Source organism: Triticum dicoccoides, chromosome 5B, assembly GCF_002162155.2.
Source record: "Triticum dicoccoides isolate Atlit2015 ecotype Zavitan chromosome 5B, WEW_v2.0, whole genome shotgun sequence".
In the NCBI taxonomy this organism is placed as follows: domain Eukaryota; kingdom Viridiplantae; phylum Streptophyta; class Magnoliopsida; order Poales; family Poaceae; genus Triticum; species Triticum dicoccoides.
The window spans coordinates 407,581,743-407,595,269 of record NC_041389.1 but is presented as its reverse complement, the minus strand read 5'-3'; the positions used below and the strand labels follow the sequence as shown (position 1 = coordinate 407,595,269).

The window sequence follows — 13,527 nt, the reverse complement described above, 5'->3', positions numbered from 1 at the left end:
ATAGGCACCGGTGGAACGGTGCATGGTCTTCAACACCTTCAGACCAGAAAATGCTTCAGGGATCAATACTTTACCGGCAAGAATAGAGTTTATACACCCACAAAAAAAAACATGTTGTCTTCCTGCCTGCAAGGCTTCGCGTATGCACACAAGTCTCGTGCTTTTGGTTAGCCTGAGCTAGAAACAAAAGCCGAATCACATCACATAGTGCTGAGCGTCGACACAAGCTTCTGTCCTCGGATGCTTCTGTCCTCCGCAGGTTGGCCTCCACGTCCGCGTACTCGCTGCCTCGCTCCACGTAGAGGATTTTTTTTATTTTTTTTAAACGGAGGCAAAAGATTTACCTCATATATTAAATGAGGAGGAGAAAGAGTTTATTACAATACAGTGCCAAGAAACGGCATGACAATTACTCTCGCAATAAGAAAGACCCTAAATTTTTCGCCCCGACTTTAACCCAAAGGTTGGACTCTTCGATCACATTGTTTAGCAAGACATGCGGAGGGGCACTCTTGTGTCTAAACACCCTTGCATTACGCTCATTCCAGATCACCCATGAAACCAGCATGGTTATCGAAGCCTTCGCTTTTCGGTTGGCGGTGCCCGCGGCGCTCAAACTCGCCCACCATTCCTTGATGGAGTCGTACAAGTGCCATGCGGACGTGTCCACGTCGTGGATGCAGAGCTTCTAAATCACCATGTTTCAGAGCCTGAAGGTAAAGCGGCGTCTGAAGAATAGATGGGGACCGCATTCCTGCACCCCTCTGCACAAGGGACAAGGGCCACAGTTTGGCCAGCCTCGCCTCTGCAATATGTCTGCAGTTCAGATCCTATCTTGAAGCGCGAGCCAAGCAAAGAACTTGACTTTCGGAGGGGCCCAAACCTTCCAAACCATTTGATTCACGGGGGAGAGGACCAAGCCCAAAAACTGCGCCCTGTACGCGGAGGCCGCGGAGTAGTCCCCGGAAGCCGTGTGCTTCCAAAGGATGTCATCGTCGGCAAGCTCATCAAGGTGGACCTCTTGGAGCAGTGTCCATAGGGTGAAGAATTGTGAAACATGCTCAACGAAGGCCGCTGTAGGTGGCCTGATTCTGAGAATCCACGCGCTCTCCTTGAGGGCCTCCCGCACCTTCCAGCGCTTCCGCGAGGAAGCCTCATAAATGAGCGGAGCGATGTCTCTGGGCTTGCGACCCAGAAGCCAAGGAGAGTCCCAAAAAAGTGTCCGCGCACCATTGCCAACCGTGATGGTGGTACATGCGTAGAAAAAATTTAGGTCATCCTCATCACACGGGTTCCCACCTCCAACCCACAGCTTTGTGGGCTCCTTCCACTCATACCAGGGCCACCGCAGACGCAAGGCCCGCGCGAACTTGAAGGTGTTTAGGACCCCAAGCCCACCATAGTCAAGCGGCCTACTGACAGTGTCCCAATTGACCTTGCACTTTGCCCCAGTTGTCTTATCTGATCCCGACCAAAGGAATGCCCGCTCGAGTTTGTCAATGTTTTGCAGGATGGTGGTTTGTATGACAAGCGGCGTGATGAAGTAGATGACTTGGGAAGCGAGAACCGACTTGACGAGCGCCGCGCGTCCAATGGTGGTGATGTTTTGGCCCTCATATGTTGTCAATCTACTCGCCACTTTATCCACTAAGAATTGAAGATCAGCAAGCTTCAGCCTCCAAATCGACAGCGGTAGCCCCAAATAACGGAGCGGAAAGGCAACCCTAACAGCCGGCAGCCCATGGGTTATGCGGTCCAAGTCGAGGTTGCCACATCTAATGGGCACCGTTGAGCTCTTATGGAAGTTAGTGCACAGACCGATGACGTCCCCGAATCCCCTCAGAATGGCCGCCAGGTTGTCCACATCTTTTTTGATGGGCGCAACAAACACAGCCGCATCGTCCGCGTAAAGAGAGGTACCCCGATGACCCCTCTCCCACGGATCTTGTGCAGAAGGCCTTTCCTAGTTGCCGTGTCGAGGATTTGCTTCAAAAGGGTCGATGGCAATGACAAAAAGGAGAGGAGAGATGGGGTCCCCCTGCCGAAGCCCTTGGCCATGCTTGATGGGAGAGCCGGCTACCCCATTCAAGAGAACCCTCGAAGATGAGGAACAAAGGAGAGCCGCAATCCACTTCCGAAATTTGCTAGGGAAGCCACGCCTCCGCAGGAGGTCAAGCAAATACTCCCACTTGACGGAGTCAAAGGCCTTGCGAATATCCAGCTTGAACAGGAGAGAAGGGGTCTTGCTCTTGTGCAGGCGACGAGCAAGGTTCCTAACAGACATGAAGTTGTCATGGATACTCCGCGTTTTGATGAAGGCACTTTGGGCGTTGGAGATGAGGGCGGACATGTACGGTCCAAGGCTACTAGAGAGCACTTTGGCGATGAGCTTGACGCCGCATGAATGAGACTAATAGGCCTGAAGTCAACGATGCTCTCCGCCCCATCCTTCTTGGGAAGCAACACAATATTCGCAGAGTTGAGCCAGTGGAGGTTTGTTGTGTGTAGGAAGTCGAGGCGCTGGATCACCGCCATGAGGTCGAGCTTGACGATGGCCCAACACTTTTTGAAGAACAGGCCGATGAAACCATCCGGCCCTGGGGCCTTGTCGCCAGGCATGCTATTTATTGCCTAGAGGACTTCCTCCTCAATGAAGGGCGAATCAAGCTCGTGCAGGTCATGCGACTCCAGATTGAACTCCTCTCAATTGAAGTCCGTTGTACTTCCGCTATATTCATTCCACGGCCGGGTGCTGCTCGCGACGTGGGCATCTCGGCGGCCACCGCGCGCAGCTCGTCACGGGTTGGCCCTCGCGGAGCACGGCCTATAAATTGTGCCCATTCTCTCGGAACAATACATCATCAAACACTCCGCGACACAACAGCAAGTAGCTGATTCTTTGCCTTCTGTAGCTTCCTTCTGTCCTTTCGCCCACCTTCTTCTGTAGCTTCCTTCTTCCCACTAGCTCACCTTCCGTCCACGGCCGATTAATGGCGACCATGATGGCCATGAGCTCCTTCGCCGGTGCCGCCGTCCTGCCGTGCGGCTCGGCCGGCCGCTTCGGGGCCCGGTCTCTGCCAGCGCTGGCCCGACACGCCCTCGTTGTCAGGGCACAGACCGACGGCCCGAGCACACCACCGCCAAACAAACCCAAGGCGAGCACCTCGATCTGGGACGCGATGGCCTTCGATGGCCCTGCGCCGGAGCGCATCAACGGCCGCCTTGCCATGGTAGGCTTCGTGACGGCGCTTGCGGTGGAGGCAGGGCGCGGCGACGGGCTCCTCTCGCAGCTCGGCAGTGGCACCGGGCAGGCGTGGTTCGCCTACTCCGTGGCGGTGCTGTCCGTGGCTTCGCTGGTGCCGCTGCTCCAGGGCGAGAGCGCCGAGAGCAGAGCCGGCGCCATCATGAACGCCAACGCGGAGCTCTGGAACGGCCGCTTCGCCATGCTCGGACTCGTCGCTCTGGCGGCCACCGAGATCATCACGGGCGCACCTTTCATCAACGTGTAAAACTAGCTTTGTTGTCGACCAGATAACACAACCTGTATTTAGCTAGTAGGACATGTAGATGACGAGAATTGATCATCCTCGTATTCTTTGCAGTATATATTAATTAAAGATGGTTCATTTTTTTCTCACTCGAAATCTTCTTAATTATTTCTATTACTCTATATGTTGACATAAATTTCTTTCTACTGTCGAATGTTTGAGGAATTTTTGATAAAGTTTAATCCGGAATAAGAGTAGATAAAACATGATTAACATAATACTCCCTCCGATCCATATTACTCCACAAAGAAACGGGAGGCTTGCGAGTAGGGATGAAAGCCGGGGCAGTGGCACATGAGGAAAGGTCGATTAGCCCGTGCTGGCCTGTGTTTAACCCTAGGTAGAGCAGGGCCTTCCTAGTTGCCGCAGCGACTTTGGCAATGTTTTCCTCTTGCTATGCGACGGCAGCGGCGGCGACGATGAGCCCGTGCTAGCCTGGGCTTAACCCTAGGTAGAGCAAGGCCTCCCTCGTTGCCGCATCAACTCTAGCAATGTTTTCCTCTTGCTGTGGTGCGGCGGCGGCGGACGCGGCTTCAAGCTTGCATTCCTGCGCGTGCCTCTGGCCCTTCTTCCTTTTGGCCGACTGCGCGGCCCGCTGCTCGTCTGTCAACGACTTCTTCTTGGTCGGCACCGCCGTCTTGTGGGCTGCGTGGGCTTGCCTTTAGTGGAAGTAGGCCGGAGGTGGCGTTGAGGATCGACACGTCGTTCGTACCGAGCGAGTTTTTTTGGGAAGGAGAAAAAAATGGGGGTGGTTATGCCACCGACTGGTGGACTAAGGGAAGGAGTAGGCAGGCATTGCGCGTACCGACGATTCAAATTTGGATTGAGATGATCGCGCGACGGATAAAAAATAGATGCACGTCACTTTAGGTGACCGTCTTGGACCGATTTTTATATTCGTTTGGACCAAACTAACAGGAGCAAATAGTCCAGCAAATAGTCTGCGTGTTGGAGTTGCTCAAGGCCCGTGTCCCAGATGGCGCGCGCAAGGTGTCCGCATCTCATATTTTTTTTCTTTTCGCGCGCGCTCCGCGAGTGGCGGGCGTGGAGGTCGCCTGCGCCGCCGACATCGCAGCGACTCTCCGGCTGGGCTCTGCTCCACCACCCAGCCACCCTTTCGACGTACTCCCTCCGTTTCTTTTTAGTCTGCATATTAGGTTTGGTCAAAGTCAAGCTTTGTAAAGTTTCACTAACTTTATATTAAAAAATATAAACATTGACAATATGAAATCAATATTATCAGATGCACCACAAAATGTATTTTCATACTATATAGTTTTAATATTGTAGATGTTCATATTTTTTAATATAAATTTGGTCAAACTTTGTGTAGTTTGACTTTGACCAAATCTTATATGCGGAGTAAAAAGAAACGGAGGGAGTACTACAGAAGGATTCAGCCGGCTGTTACTGGAGCTCGCGCCGTGCCGCGCCCGTGCAGGTACGAGCCTGCTCAGTTCTGCAAATCCCGGAACTCTTGGTCCAGCCCCCGCAAAACCCAAGAATTCTCTTTCTAATTTTGGGGTATGTTTTCCCAAGGATGTTCTACATGCTAGTACATGGCGAAGAATACCAATTTCGAAAATACCAACTCTGCGCGAAACATGAGTGTAGCTGAAGTAAGCCAAAACCAGATGTCCCAATGCATGCCAGGTGTTTGTTAGAATGTCGATTCATGGATACACTCGAAAATATGTCTGTTTTTGCTGTGGAACAATGCCCGCACCTGCGGCAACCCCTAAATCCCTAAACCATCCGAGGAGCCAACATGTGACAAGCTGTATGGGACTGAAGTTCATGATAAAAAGAATGTAGCAAACACTTGAATAAATGGTTCAATTCAACCAGGTTTGAATAGGTATGCTGTGCTTAAACAATATATACACGTGGAAATTAATACGGACAATGACCGGACTGGGACCAGTGTTGACAAACTGGATGCCCAGGATAAGCTAGAAATGACTTGAACTTGAAACAGGTGTCACTCATGCGCTACGAGTTCTTCGACCCCTGACAGGTGAACCATTGGGCCTAGGGTAATTTATTTGTGGATCTATACCATTGGGCCTAGGGTAATTTATTTGTGGATCCATATTTTGTATCTCTTGTCCAGCGTCATTACCTCCTTGATTTCCTTCTGCCTGATCTCTATTTCGGTGATAAAATTTAGTCATCAGAGCTATCAGAAGACAAGAAGTCGAGACAGCTCCACTAAGTATGAAAAGTCCAAAAAAACTGCCAAATGTGAGTTTGTCTGGATCAGGTGCACGTCCCGCATTGTTGCAGTTGTTTTCATATCCTATTCCGATCCATTTCTTCTCAATTCGATTGATAGTGTCTCCTCCTATTATGCCCAGGATTGCCTTTGAGATGTCCCCAACTAGAGGAGATCCTTTTGGAAATGCCTGTTAAAGAAATTTAGTGTTCTATTAGCTTATATGCATAGCTCTAGAGCACTTCATATCCTGCTACGGTGATTCCTGAAGGAAGATCAAATTGAGCCCATGTGGTAGCAAAGAAGTGCAGATTGTTGTTGGCATAAGTGTTTTAGATAGTCACTCTGGTATGCATAAATGAACTTACGCGTCAGCACATATTACTTGGTAAGAGCTAAGAAATCCTAATTGCTCTTGGCCTAAGTTTTAAGAGCTCATTCAGGTTTATGTATATGAACGTATGTGGCAGCACATATTGACTCGGGAAGAACTAAGAAACAATAGCACTGAGCCTAACTACTTAGCACCCATTCATGGTGTGTAATTGAACATGCATAATTTATTTATATATTTATGAGATAAAAAAGATTTTTTTCGCTTGTATGGGTGAGTTGCGTACAATCTAGAATTGAGTACTTGTGCCCTTCAAAAGAAAATAATAGATGTACAGCATGTTAGAATACATACGCCACTATATTAAACATTAACATGTTGTAATCATGAATACATGTGGTCATATGTTTGCACAATTTTGCTAGTGTGTATACACATGGATTAACATGTTGTAATCTGAATTTACATGATTTAAATATTTTGAAGACGAAACTTTCTGCCAGATGTTGGAAAGTCCTCTTTCAGCAAAAGGTTAATATGTACTCACGTAGGTTCAAGGAAGCTCCTCCTTTTAAATATTTTCGGACATACCCAAAATATTATATACCCCCAACCCCCACCCCCCTGCGCGTGCGCGCCCACACACACAATTTACTGTCAGTTTTTCTCAATGCACAGGTGCGACTTTGCGGAATTCTGTACTACCCATAGAAGCACATATTTTCCCATTAACAAGTAGTGATACCATCCTCTTAGGGAATATCACCTGTGGTGGCATAAATCATTATCAAATTTCAATGTTGAAGTTGATTTTTCAGGATATGCCACCTGTGAAGCCAGCTATGCCTGCGTGTGTGCATATGTTTTCTTCTTTCTTTTTTGAGAGGTGTGTGTGTCTGGGTTAGGGGTAACTTATGCCATTTTTACATATGCTGATATGTTTTTCTCTGGCCAAAAGAAACGTTTAACTTACAGAGGTGTAATAGTGTGGCAATTGTGATGCATTGTCAAAAGCTAGAATGGTAAAAACTGAAATGTCAATTTTAAGAGTGGCATAAGCAAAAGGGTCCAAAGCTAGAGTGGCAGAAACAAAAAGAAGTCCTAGGCTAGTAGAACAACTTTGCTGATTTAATGTTAAGGAGTTACGAAATAGTGATTAATGGCCATTTTATCATTAAACATCAAATGTTCACAAAAGTACGTATGTTCGTTATGTGAACATTTGTTCAATATCGTTTGCCCTCCGTTCATTCAGTTAGAGAATTAGGTATGCAAAGCCAGCAATGGTCCCATCTTAAATAAAACTAGCAGCGACGAGATGTACATGCATGTCTCTAATCTATACATATTTTAAACAAATTGAATAACTGTTATCTCCAGAGTTATGTTACTTACATATCCAAAACCTGCTGCCTTATAAAACGGAACCATAGTGTACCCTTTGCAGTTCTTTGCAAGAAACAGTCTGATGTATGGGACTTCATGAATGAACGCAGCAATTCCCCCACTTTTGCTTCCCTTCGAGAGTGCACTGTAAAATCCATCGTAGGTACTATAGGTCTTGATCTTCAATCTGTCGAAATTGAGTTGTTCCAGTAGACTCTCGACATAGGAACCACTAGTGCATCCTACATAGTCCCCACTTTTACGGAGGTCATGGATATCAGTTATAGTTGGATTTAGCTGTCTTATGGTAAGCATTGTTGCCAAATTTGCGGTGTAGCTTGCTGACAGTACAAGGAAGAAAAACACCCATACAATCAAAACTATCCGAGATCGTAAACTTTCCACTCCGTTCTCTGAAATTTTTGATATGGAGTTCAATTAGTTTTTCAGTCATATGGAACGAAAATTGAGGAACCACATAACTACATAATATAGATGAAAGTCATGCAACTTAATTTTCTGCATATTGTGCTTATTAAGTTTTTCCAACAGTGGGAATTATTTTCTAGTGTAGTTATCTTATGGCTCACAACCTACAGAACAAGGTTCAAATCCTGGACAATCATTTTTTGAAACGAGAATCCTGTGTTAGATTGATCTCTCCTCCAATGGGCCCAACGGCTCATTGGGCCCTTGACCCACGCCCTGATCGGGGGCGTCCAACCCAAGCAAGGCTGGTGGGCCCCTGTCGCGCAGTGCTATAAAGAGGAGGTGGGGACCAGGGCACAGGGTACGAGGTTCGTCACCGCCACTGTTCCCCACTCCTAACTCTATCAGGCACTGAAGCGATGGGAAGCTCCGCCACCGTATCCACCTCACCTCTCTCTGCCATCGCCACCATCGCCCTCTCCATGATGGCCTCCGGCTCGAGTTCATCAACCGCTGGAGAAGGTAGGTTTACCAGAAATCCTACCCTACTCGATCCCATGGATCTATCATCCTGGACAATCATCGCTGCAAATCCTGAACATATGGTTGAGAATCGAACTTGGATCATCAGCCAGAGGCAAGGTTCTACACCGCTAAGCTATGGTGGTGCCAATTGTTGGTAATATGGCACCGTTTCTATGGCAGAAACTATTGCGGTATATATAAGATACTGAAATGACTTACAAAGTAACCCGGCCACTTGAGCTTTGTTTCATACACCCCGGGCCTATCCAACAGCAGGAGCATCTAATTCTATAAGCTCTATCTACACATTCACGTTCTGGAATGAATATGTCAGATTGTTGAGCATAGACCCAAGGTTTGTTTCCTACATTGGTTGTATACTCATCTAAGGCATGGATGCAACTAGATGCATGTCTATTTTCTACTCCCTCCGTTCCTAAATATTTGTCTTTCTAGAGATTTCAACAAATGACTACATACGGAGCAAAATGAGTGAATCTACACTCTAAAATATGTCTATATACATCTGTATGTGGTAGTCCATTTGAAACCTCTAAAAGACAAATATTTAGGAACGGAGGGAGTACAATATTGTAGCTTTGTTAGTTGCACCAAGATTGAAATAATGTTTCTTCATGCAGTTTGATCATGTCATATGTTATGCAAAAGTACTTTTTCTTCTAAGGAATAGAAGTGTCTTGATAAATGCACTCACTGTCTCCAAATAGGGAAAAGAAAGTCATAATCCCGAGCTGTTTGGGGACTTGTCCAGCAATATTTGTGCTGTTTTCCAGGAACTCCATTAGCCAGAGAACAACCCATGTGTAGAATAGTAATATGATGCTTCCGAGCCACAGGTCACGTGATAATGGCTCAACGAAAATCCATATGTTGTTAGTTCTGCTGCTCTTGGCTGGAACAACCATTGCCACTCCTGATTCTGTGTATGGTAGAGTGAAGTCGACGTAGGAAGTTCTGTTATGTGAGATTGTTATGTCCCCAATGGCTACATCATATTTCTGCAAGGCATCAAACAGATTTGCTTCACTTACCAGCACAATGATCGCTTAATCTTTATTATGAAAGCTGAAACTATGTCATAAGGACATGAATAAGTAAACTAAGAAGAGCCTAATTATGCCATGTCTCTTATCATGTAAAGATGATTTGTATATTCCTCTGATATAGTACTTTACCTTATGAGTTGCAAGCAACAGATGTCATGTTAATGCAATTTTTGCTACAATAACATAGTGATTACAAGAACAGTTACCAGACCACTAGTTAAGCATGATATGGTGGTTGTACACAATATATAACAGAGAAATATGCCCCTGCTTAACATCTCCTCTCAATTGCAATTTATTTGAGTGGGTTGTTTGCCATTTCTTTTATTCCTCCGTCCGAAAAAGCTTGTCCCAAGCTTGCTTTTCAAATGGATGTATCTAGCACTAACTTGGTGCTAGATACATTCATTTGAGAGACAAGCTTTTCCGGACGGAGGGAGTACATGGTTGCACTAAACTAAAAGTAATAAATAAATATGGGAGCTCTTAGATCATGGCATGCATATAAAATCTACTGCTTGCAAATTTGATGCCAGAAGTTGAAGCCCTGATGCAGCTATTACCTTAAGGTAAACTTGGTAAACAAAATCATCATAACCTCCACTGCTTGTGTCATTCGTAGTGCCAAATGCTACATACTCATAGGGCAGTGCATAGGGAAGTCTTTTAATTGCCTCTTCGAATACATCAATGGAAAGGCCACTTGCTGTAGTGGCCCCAGTAATAGGATCTTTTCCACTTGTCATAAATTGTGGGTATACACTTGTGTGCACTCCTACTCGAAGCTTCTTCCCATTCACAGGAGCTTCCCACCCTTTGGGTATCTCTGTTGATTTTCCTGGCCAAATTACCGGGTTTAGGTCAGAAGCTAAGCCTGAATGCCGTGTCGTTGATTCTCCGTGATATAGTCGCCGGGAAATTCCATTTTCTGCAGTCCAAAACCCAATTTCTTTCCACCCTTTATCAACTACATTTATTATCTGAAATGTAGAAGCTTGCAGCTGCCTACCTGAAAGGTCAAAATGACCACTCAAACCTCTAAATTTGTATTGCAAGATGGTCTTTAGGAGATCCGGGCCATAAACAGAAGTTCCCATGCTTGTCATGTTTCTTGCAACTGCTGGTTTTTGAAATGATGTTTTGTTCTTAATACCAAGCTTTTCAACTGCTTGCGCTACCGCCCATATAGTATCATAGCCCCAGAGTTCAAATATGCTTAGTTTCAGTGGTGGATCATTTGGGTTATCAATCTGTAATCTCCTGTTCCAGCGTATGGTGTAGTTATCCAGTTCTGCTGATTTAGGAGTATAAAACTTTACTCCTAAAACACCATTCATTGCTTCCATAACAGAAGGGTTCGTGGAGTCTATGACATTGGTTAGCCCATCTGTCATGATCCATACAAATCCTTTCTTCATCATACCAACCTCTTTTGCCATTGTGAAGAGGATCGAAGCCAGATCAGGTGACATATGCACCAAGAAGACCCTTGTTTGCATTGTCAATAACTTATAGAGTTCTTTGGTAATTTGTTCAGTAGTTGCTGACAGGGGGATCACACTCCGGTAGGGAACATGGACATCAATTTCTTGGAGGGCGTCAATGAGATATGGTATGACACCTCTACCATAGTCAGTTTCTTCATAAATTGGCACCACCTGTCTCCACCCATAGGCCTTGATTAGGGAGGCAATGCTATTCACTTGTGTAGAGTCACTCAGTGTTGCACGAACAAAATATGGAAGACTGCCAGAGTAAAGAGATGGGCTTGTTGCTGTGAAGGAGATCACAGGGACCTGACTTTTATTCCCGAGATCCGATACAAATGCTGCTTGTGAAGATGTTTGAGGACCTATGATAACTTGGACGCTGTAATTCTCTAGCAGGTCGAGGGCTGTAAAGTTGCATAATCAAATTTTAGTCGAATGCACATTTGTGCTGCCTGAAGCTTTGTAAATTCAGGATCAAAGAGTAAAGAAATGACATACAGTATTTACTCAATATATGTTCATTCATAGCACTCTATAGCGTGTATTTCTACTGTCCTAGCAAACTTACACTTGTGCAGAACAGGATTGCAAATTATTACAGATTCACAGATGAAGCTACAAATTTGAACCCACTACTATCTTTGGATGAATGTAACGAACCTTATTGTTATATAATGAATTATTACAGTTTGCTCTATTTGCTTGAGTTGCTTGGTTTGAAATTTGTTTATTTTGCCTTAGATTTCATGACAAAACTTTTAGAAACCTTTTATGGAGTATATTTCGCACTCTTTGACTACAATAACAGTTCTAAGCAATGCTCGATTCCCCTTTTACATTTCAGGTCATGCTATCATAGGGATATTTCCTTGATCCATCTGGAGGATTGTTTGAAGGTATTTTGGTGTATTTTTTAATTGTAAGTGAACTTAATATTTCCATTGAGAAAAAAGGGTCATCAAGTAGAAAGATGACTGCTAATAACTCCATTCTGATTTCTAAGTCCACCTGCTATATTCTGATTTTTTGTGAATAGAGATGGTTGATTAGTCTCTCTGTTACTCTGTTAGTACGGAGAGAACAGTTCAGATACGAAGGGATCAACACCATGGCTCTGGTCAAGTAACTGGGTTCACAGAACCTTATCATAAAAAGCACGCTGAAGCATTTGCCCAGCAAAGATAGCTATCCATTGTCGAAAGTTTACGTAGTGAATATGTCATACGATTAAATTTCACAAATTACAGATGACCATACATCTGAAAACATGAGTAAATCTATAATCTCTGGGTATTGAATTTTGAACCCAGTTACTTCACAACAATCAGGTGGCTAACCAGATTACAACCGGGTAGGAACTGGCAGTTATCATTTTGTTGTTAAGGTTTCTCAGACTAGCAAACTCATCAAGGGTAAGCTAAGCTACACATAATTGGGTTATTAAATGTGTATGCACTAACCTTTATGAGAGTAAAACTCATAACATTTCCTTGCAAAAAAGTGTTGTAAATATTTATTGGTAATAGTAACTTAGTAAGAGTTTAGTAGTTTTGTATGTTTCTGAACTTTAGCGAGAGATATATGCTTAAAGTACATAAATTAGCCTTGTTAGTACCTATTTATTTGATTTACAACTGTTCTGTTCATGGACATTTGTTAGTTGGATGTCTATTGTTAAACAGAAGTATTATGAAGCACATGGAAAGTTAAGATATAGCCAAAAACACTCGTTCCAAAGTAAAATCCGTTAAATCCTTTGATAAATGTTACTATTAAACTCTCCCAACTTTGTCCATTAGTAGTGGTGGCACGTTGGAGGATAACTATGTTATTTTTCACCGAAACTGTGTTCATAATATTTCACTTTTGTAGCTTATACTAACTTGATTGATGAAAGTCGGTTATATAAGTTGTACTTTGAAGACAGGGTAAAAAAAAGTTGTATTCTGAAGCATATGTAGCAACGGAGGGAGTAGGAAAAAGGTTTTTCATGACAGACGGCAGAACTTTTACCTGCTGATGCAGCTTGGACATTGTTACTTTTGGAGTCCCTGATGTGGAGAACTAGCTTCGGGGTGTAGTTTCTGTGGACTGCATAGAAGTCTTCCAGGGCCATCGAAATGCTGGTCCGTGACATCCTGCCCCCCAACGAATCCAGGTCGAGGATCACTCCGACAGGGAACTCATCTGCACCACTTGTGGTAGCATTTTGAGCTACGCCGAAATGGATGATGAGCAACAAGAAGAAGGTGATTTGAGATGCTCTCTCCATTGACAGTGCTGCAAGGTTTGCGAAGTATTTTGTGCCCAGAATCTGAGACCGCCGAGGTTCATATATAGTTGGTTTCTTTGACGCATTCAAGCTAAAACTTTAGGGTAACGGCATCGGTGGCTAAATTTCGATACCTTGAGCCATGCATATCTTAGTGTGGAGGGAATGATTCTACCCCATTTCAGTTGTAGTTTCCAAAGGTCAAATGATGTAGCACGGCCAAGCAATTTAAATACGAATGCGTAGTTGAGGACATGTTGC

At 44.7% G+C, this 13,527-nt stretch overlaps 2 protein-coding genes across 2 annotated transcripts; one reads left to right on the top strand and one right to left on the bottom strand.

Annotated features, from left to right (window-relative positions):
• Window positions 1-539: 539 nt before the first annotated feature.
• Window positions 540-13,266, bottom strand: LOC119309610 (glutamate receptor 2.1-like). Its single transcript, XM_037585584.1, has 8 exons — window positions 13,008-13,266; window positions 10,068-11,398; window positions 9,153-9,456; window positions 7,493-7,896; window positions 5,608-5,953; window positions 1,421-1,647; window positions 942-1,074; window positions 540-805 (listed from the first exon to the last, which is right to left on the bottom strand). The coding sequence occupies exons 1-8, from the start codon at window positions 13,264-13,266 to the stop codon at window positions 540-542; spliced, it is 3,270 nt and encodes a 1,089-aa protein (XP_037441481.1).
• On the top strand, window positions 2,991-3,540 carry LOC119305608 (low molecular mass early light-inducible protein HV90, chloroplastic-like). The gene has a single exon (XM_037582091.1). It carries the CDS (start codon window positions 2,991-2,993, stop codon window positions 3,507-3,509), a length of 519 nt encoding a protein of 172 aa, XP_037437988.1. The 3' UTR covers window positions 3,510-3,540.
• Window positions 13,267-13,527: the final 261 nt, after the last annotated feature.

Excerpts from the sequence above, each read along its gene's own strand:
- LOC119309610 (XM_037585584.1), bottom strand. The coding sequence starts at position 13,266 with ATGGAGAGAGCATCTCAAATCACCTTCTTCTTGTTGCTCATCATCCAT. Across the intron at positions 11,399-13,007 it reads TGTCCAAGCTGCATCAGCAG|CCCTCGACCTGCTAGAGAAT; the intron begins GTAAAAGTTCTG and ends GCAACTTTACAG. Across the intron at positions 806-941 it reads GACTACTCCGCGGCCTCCGC|AGGCGAGGCTGGCCAAACTG; the intron begins GTACAGGGCGCA and ends GACATATTGCAG.
- LOC119305608 (XM_037582091.1), top strand. The coding sequence starts at position 2,991 with ATGGCGACCATGATGGCCATGAGCTCCTTCGCCGGTGCCGCCGTCCTG.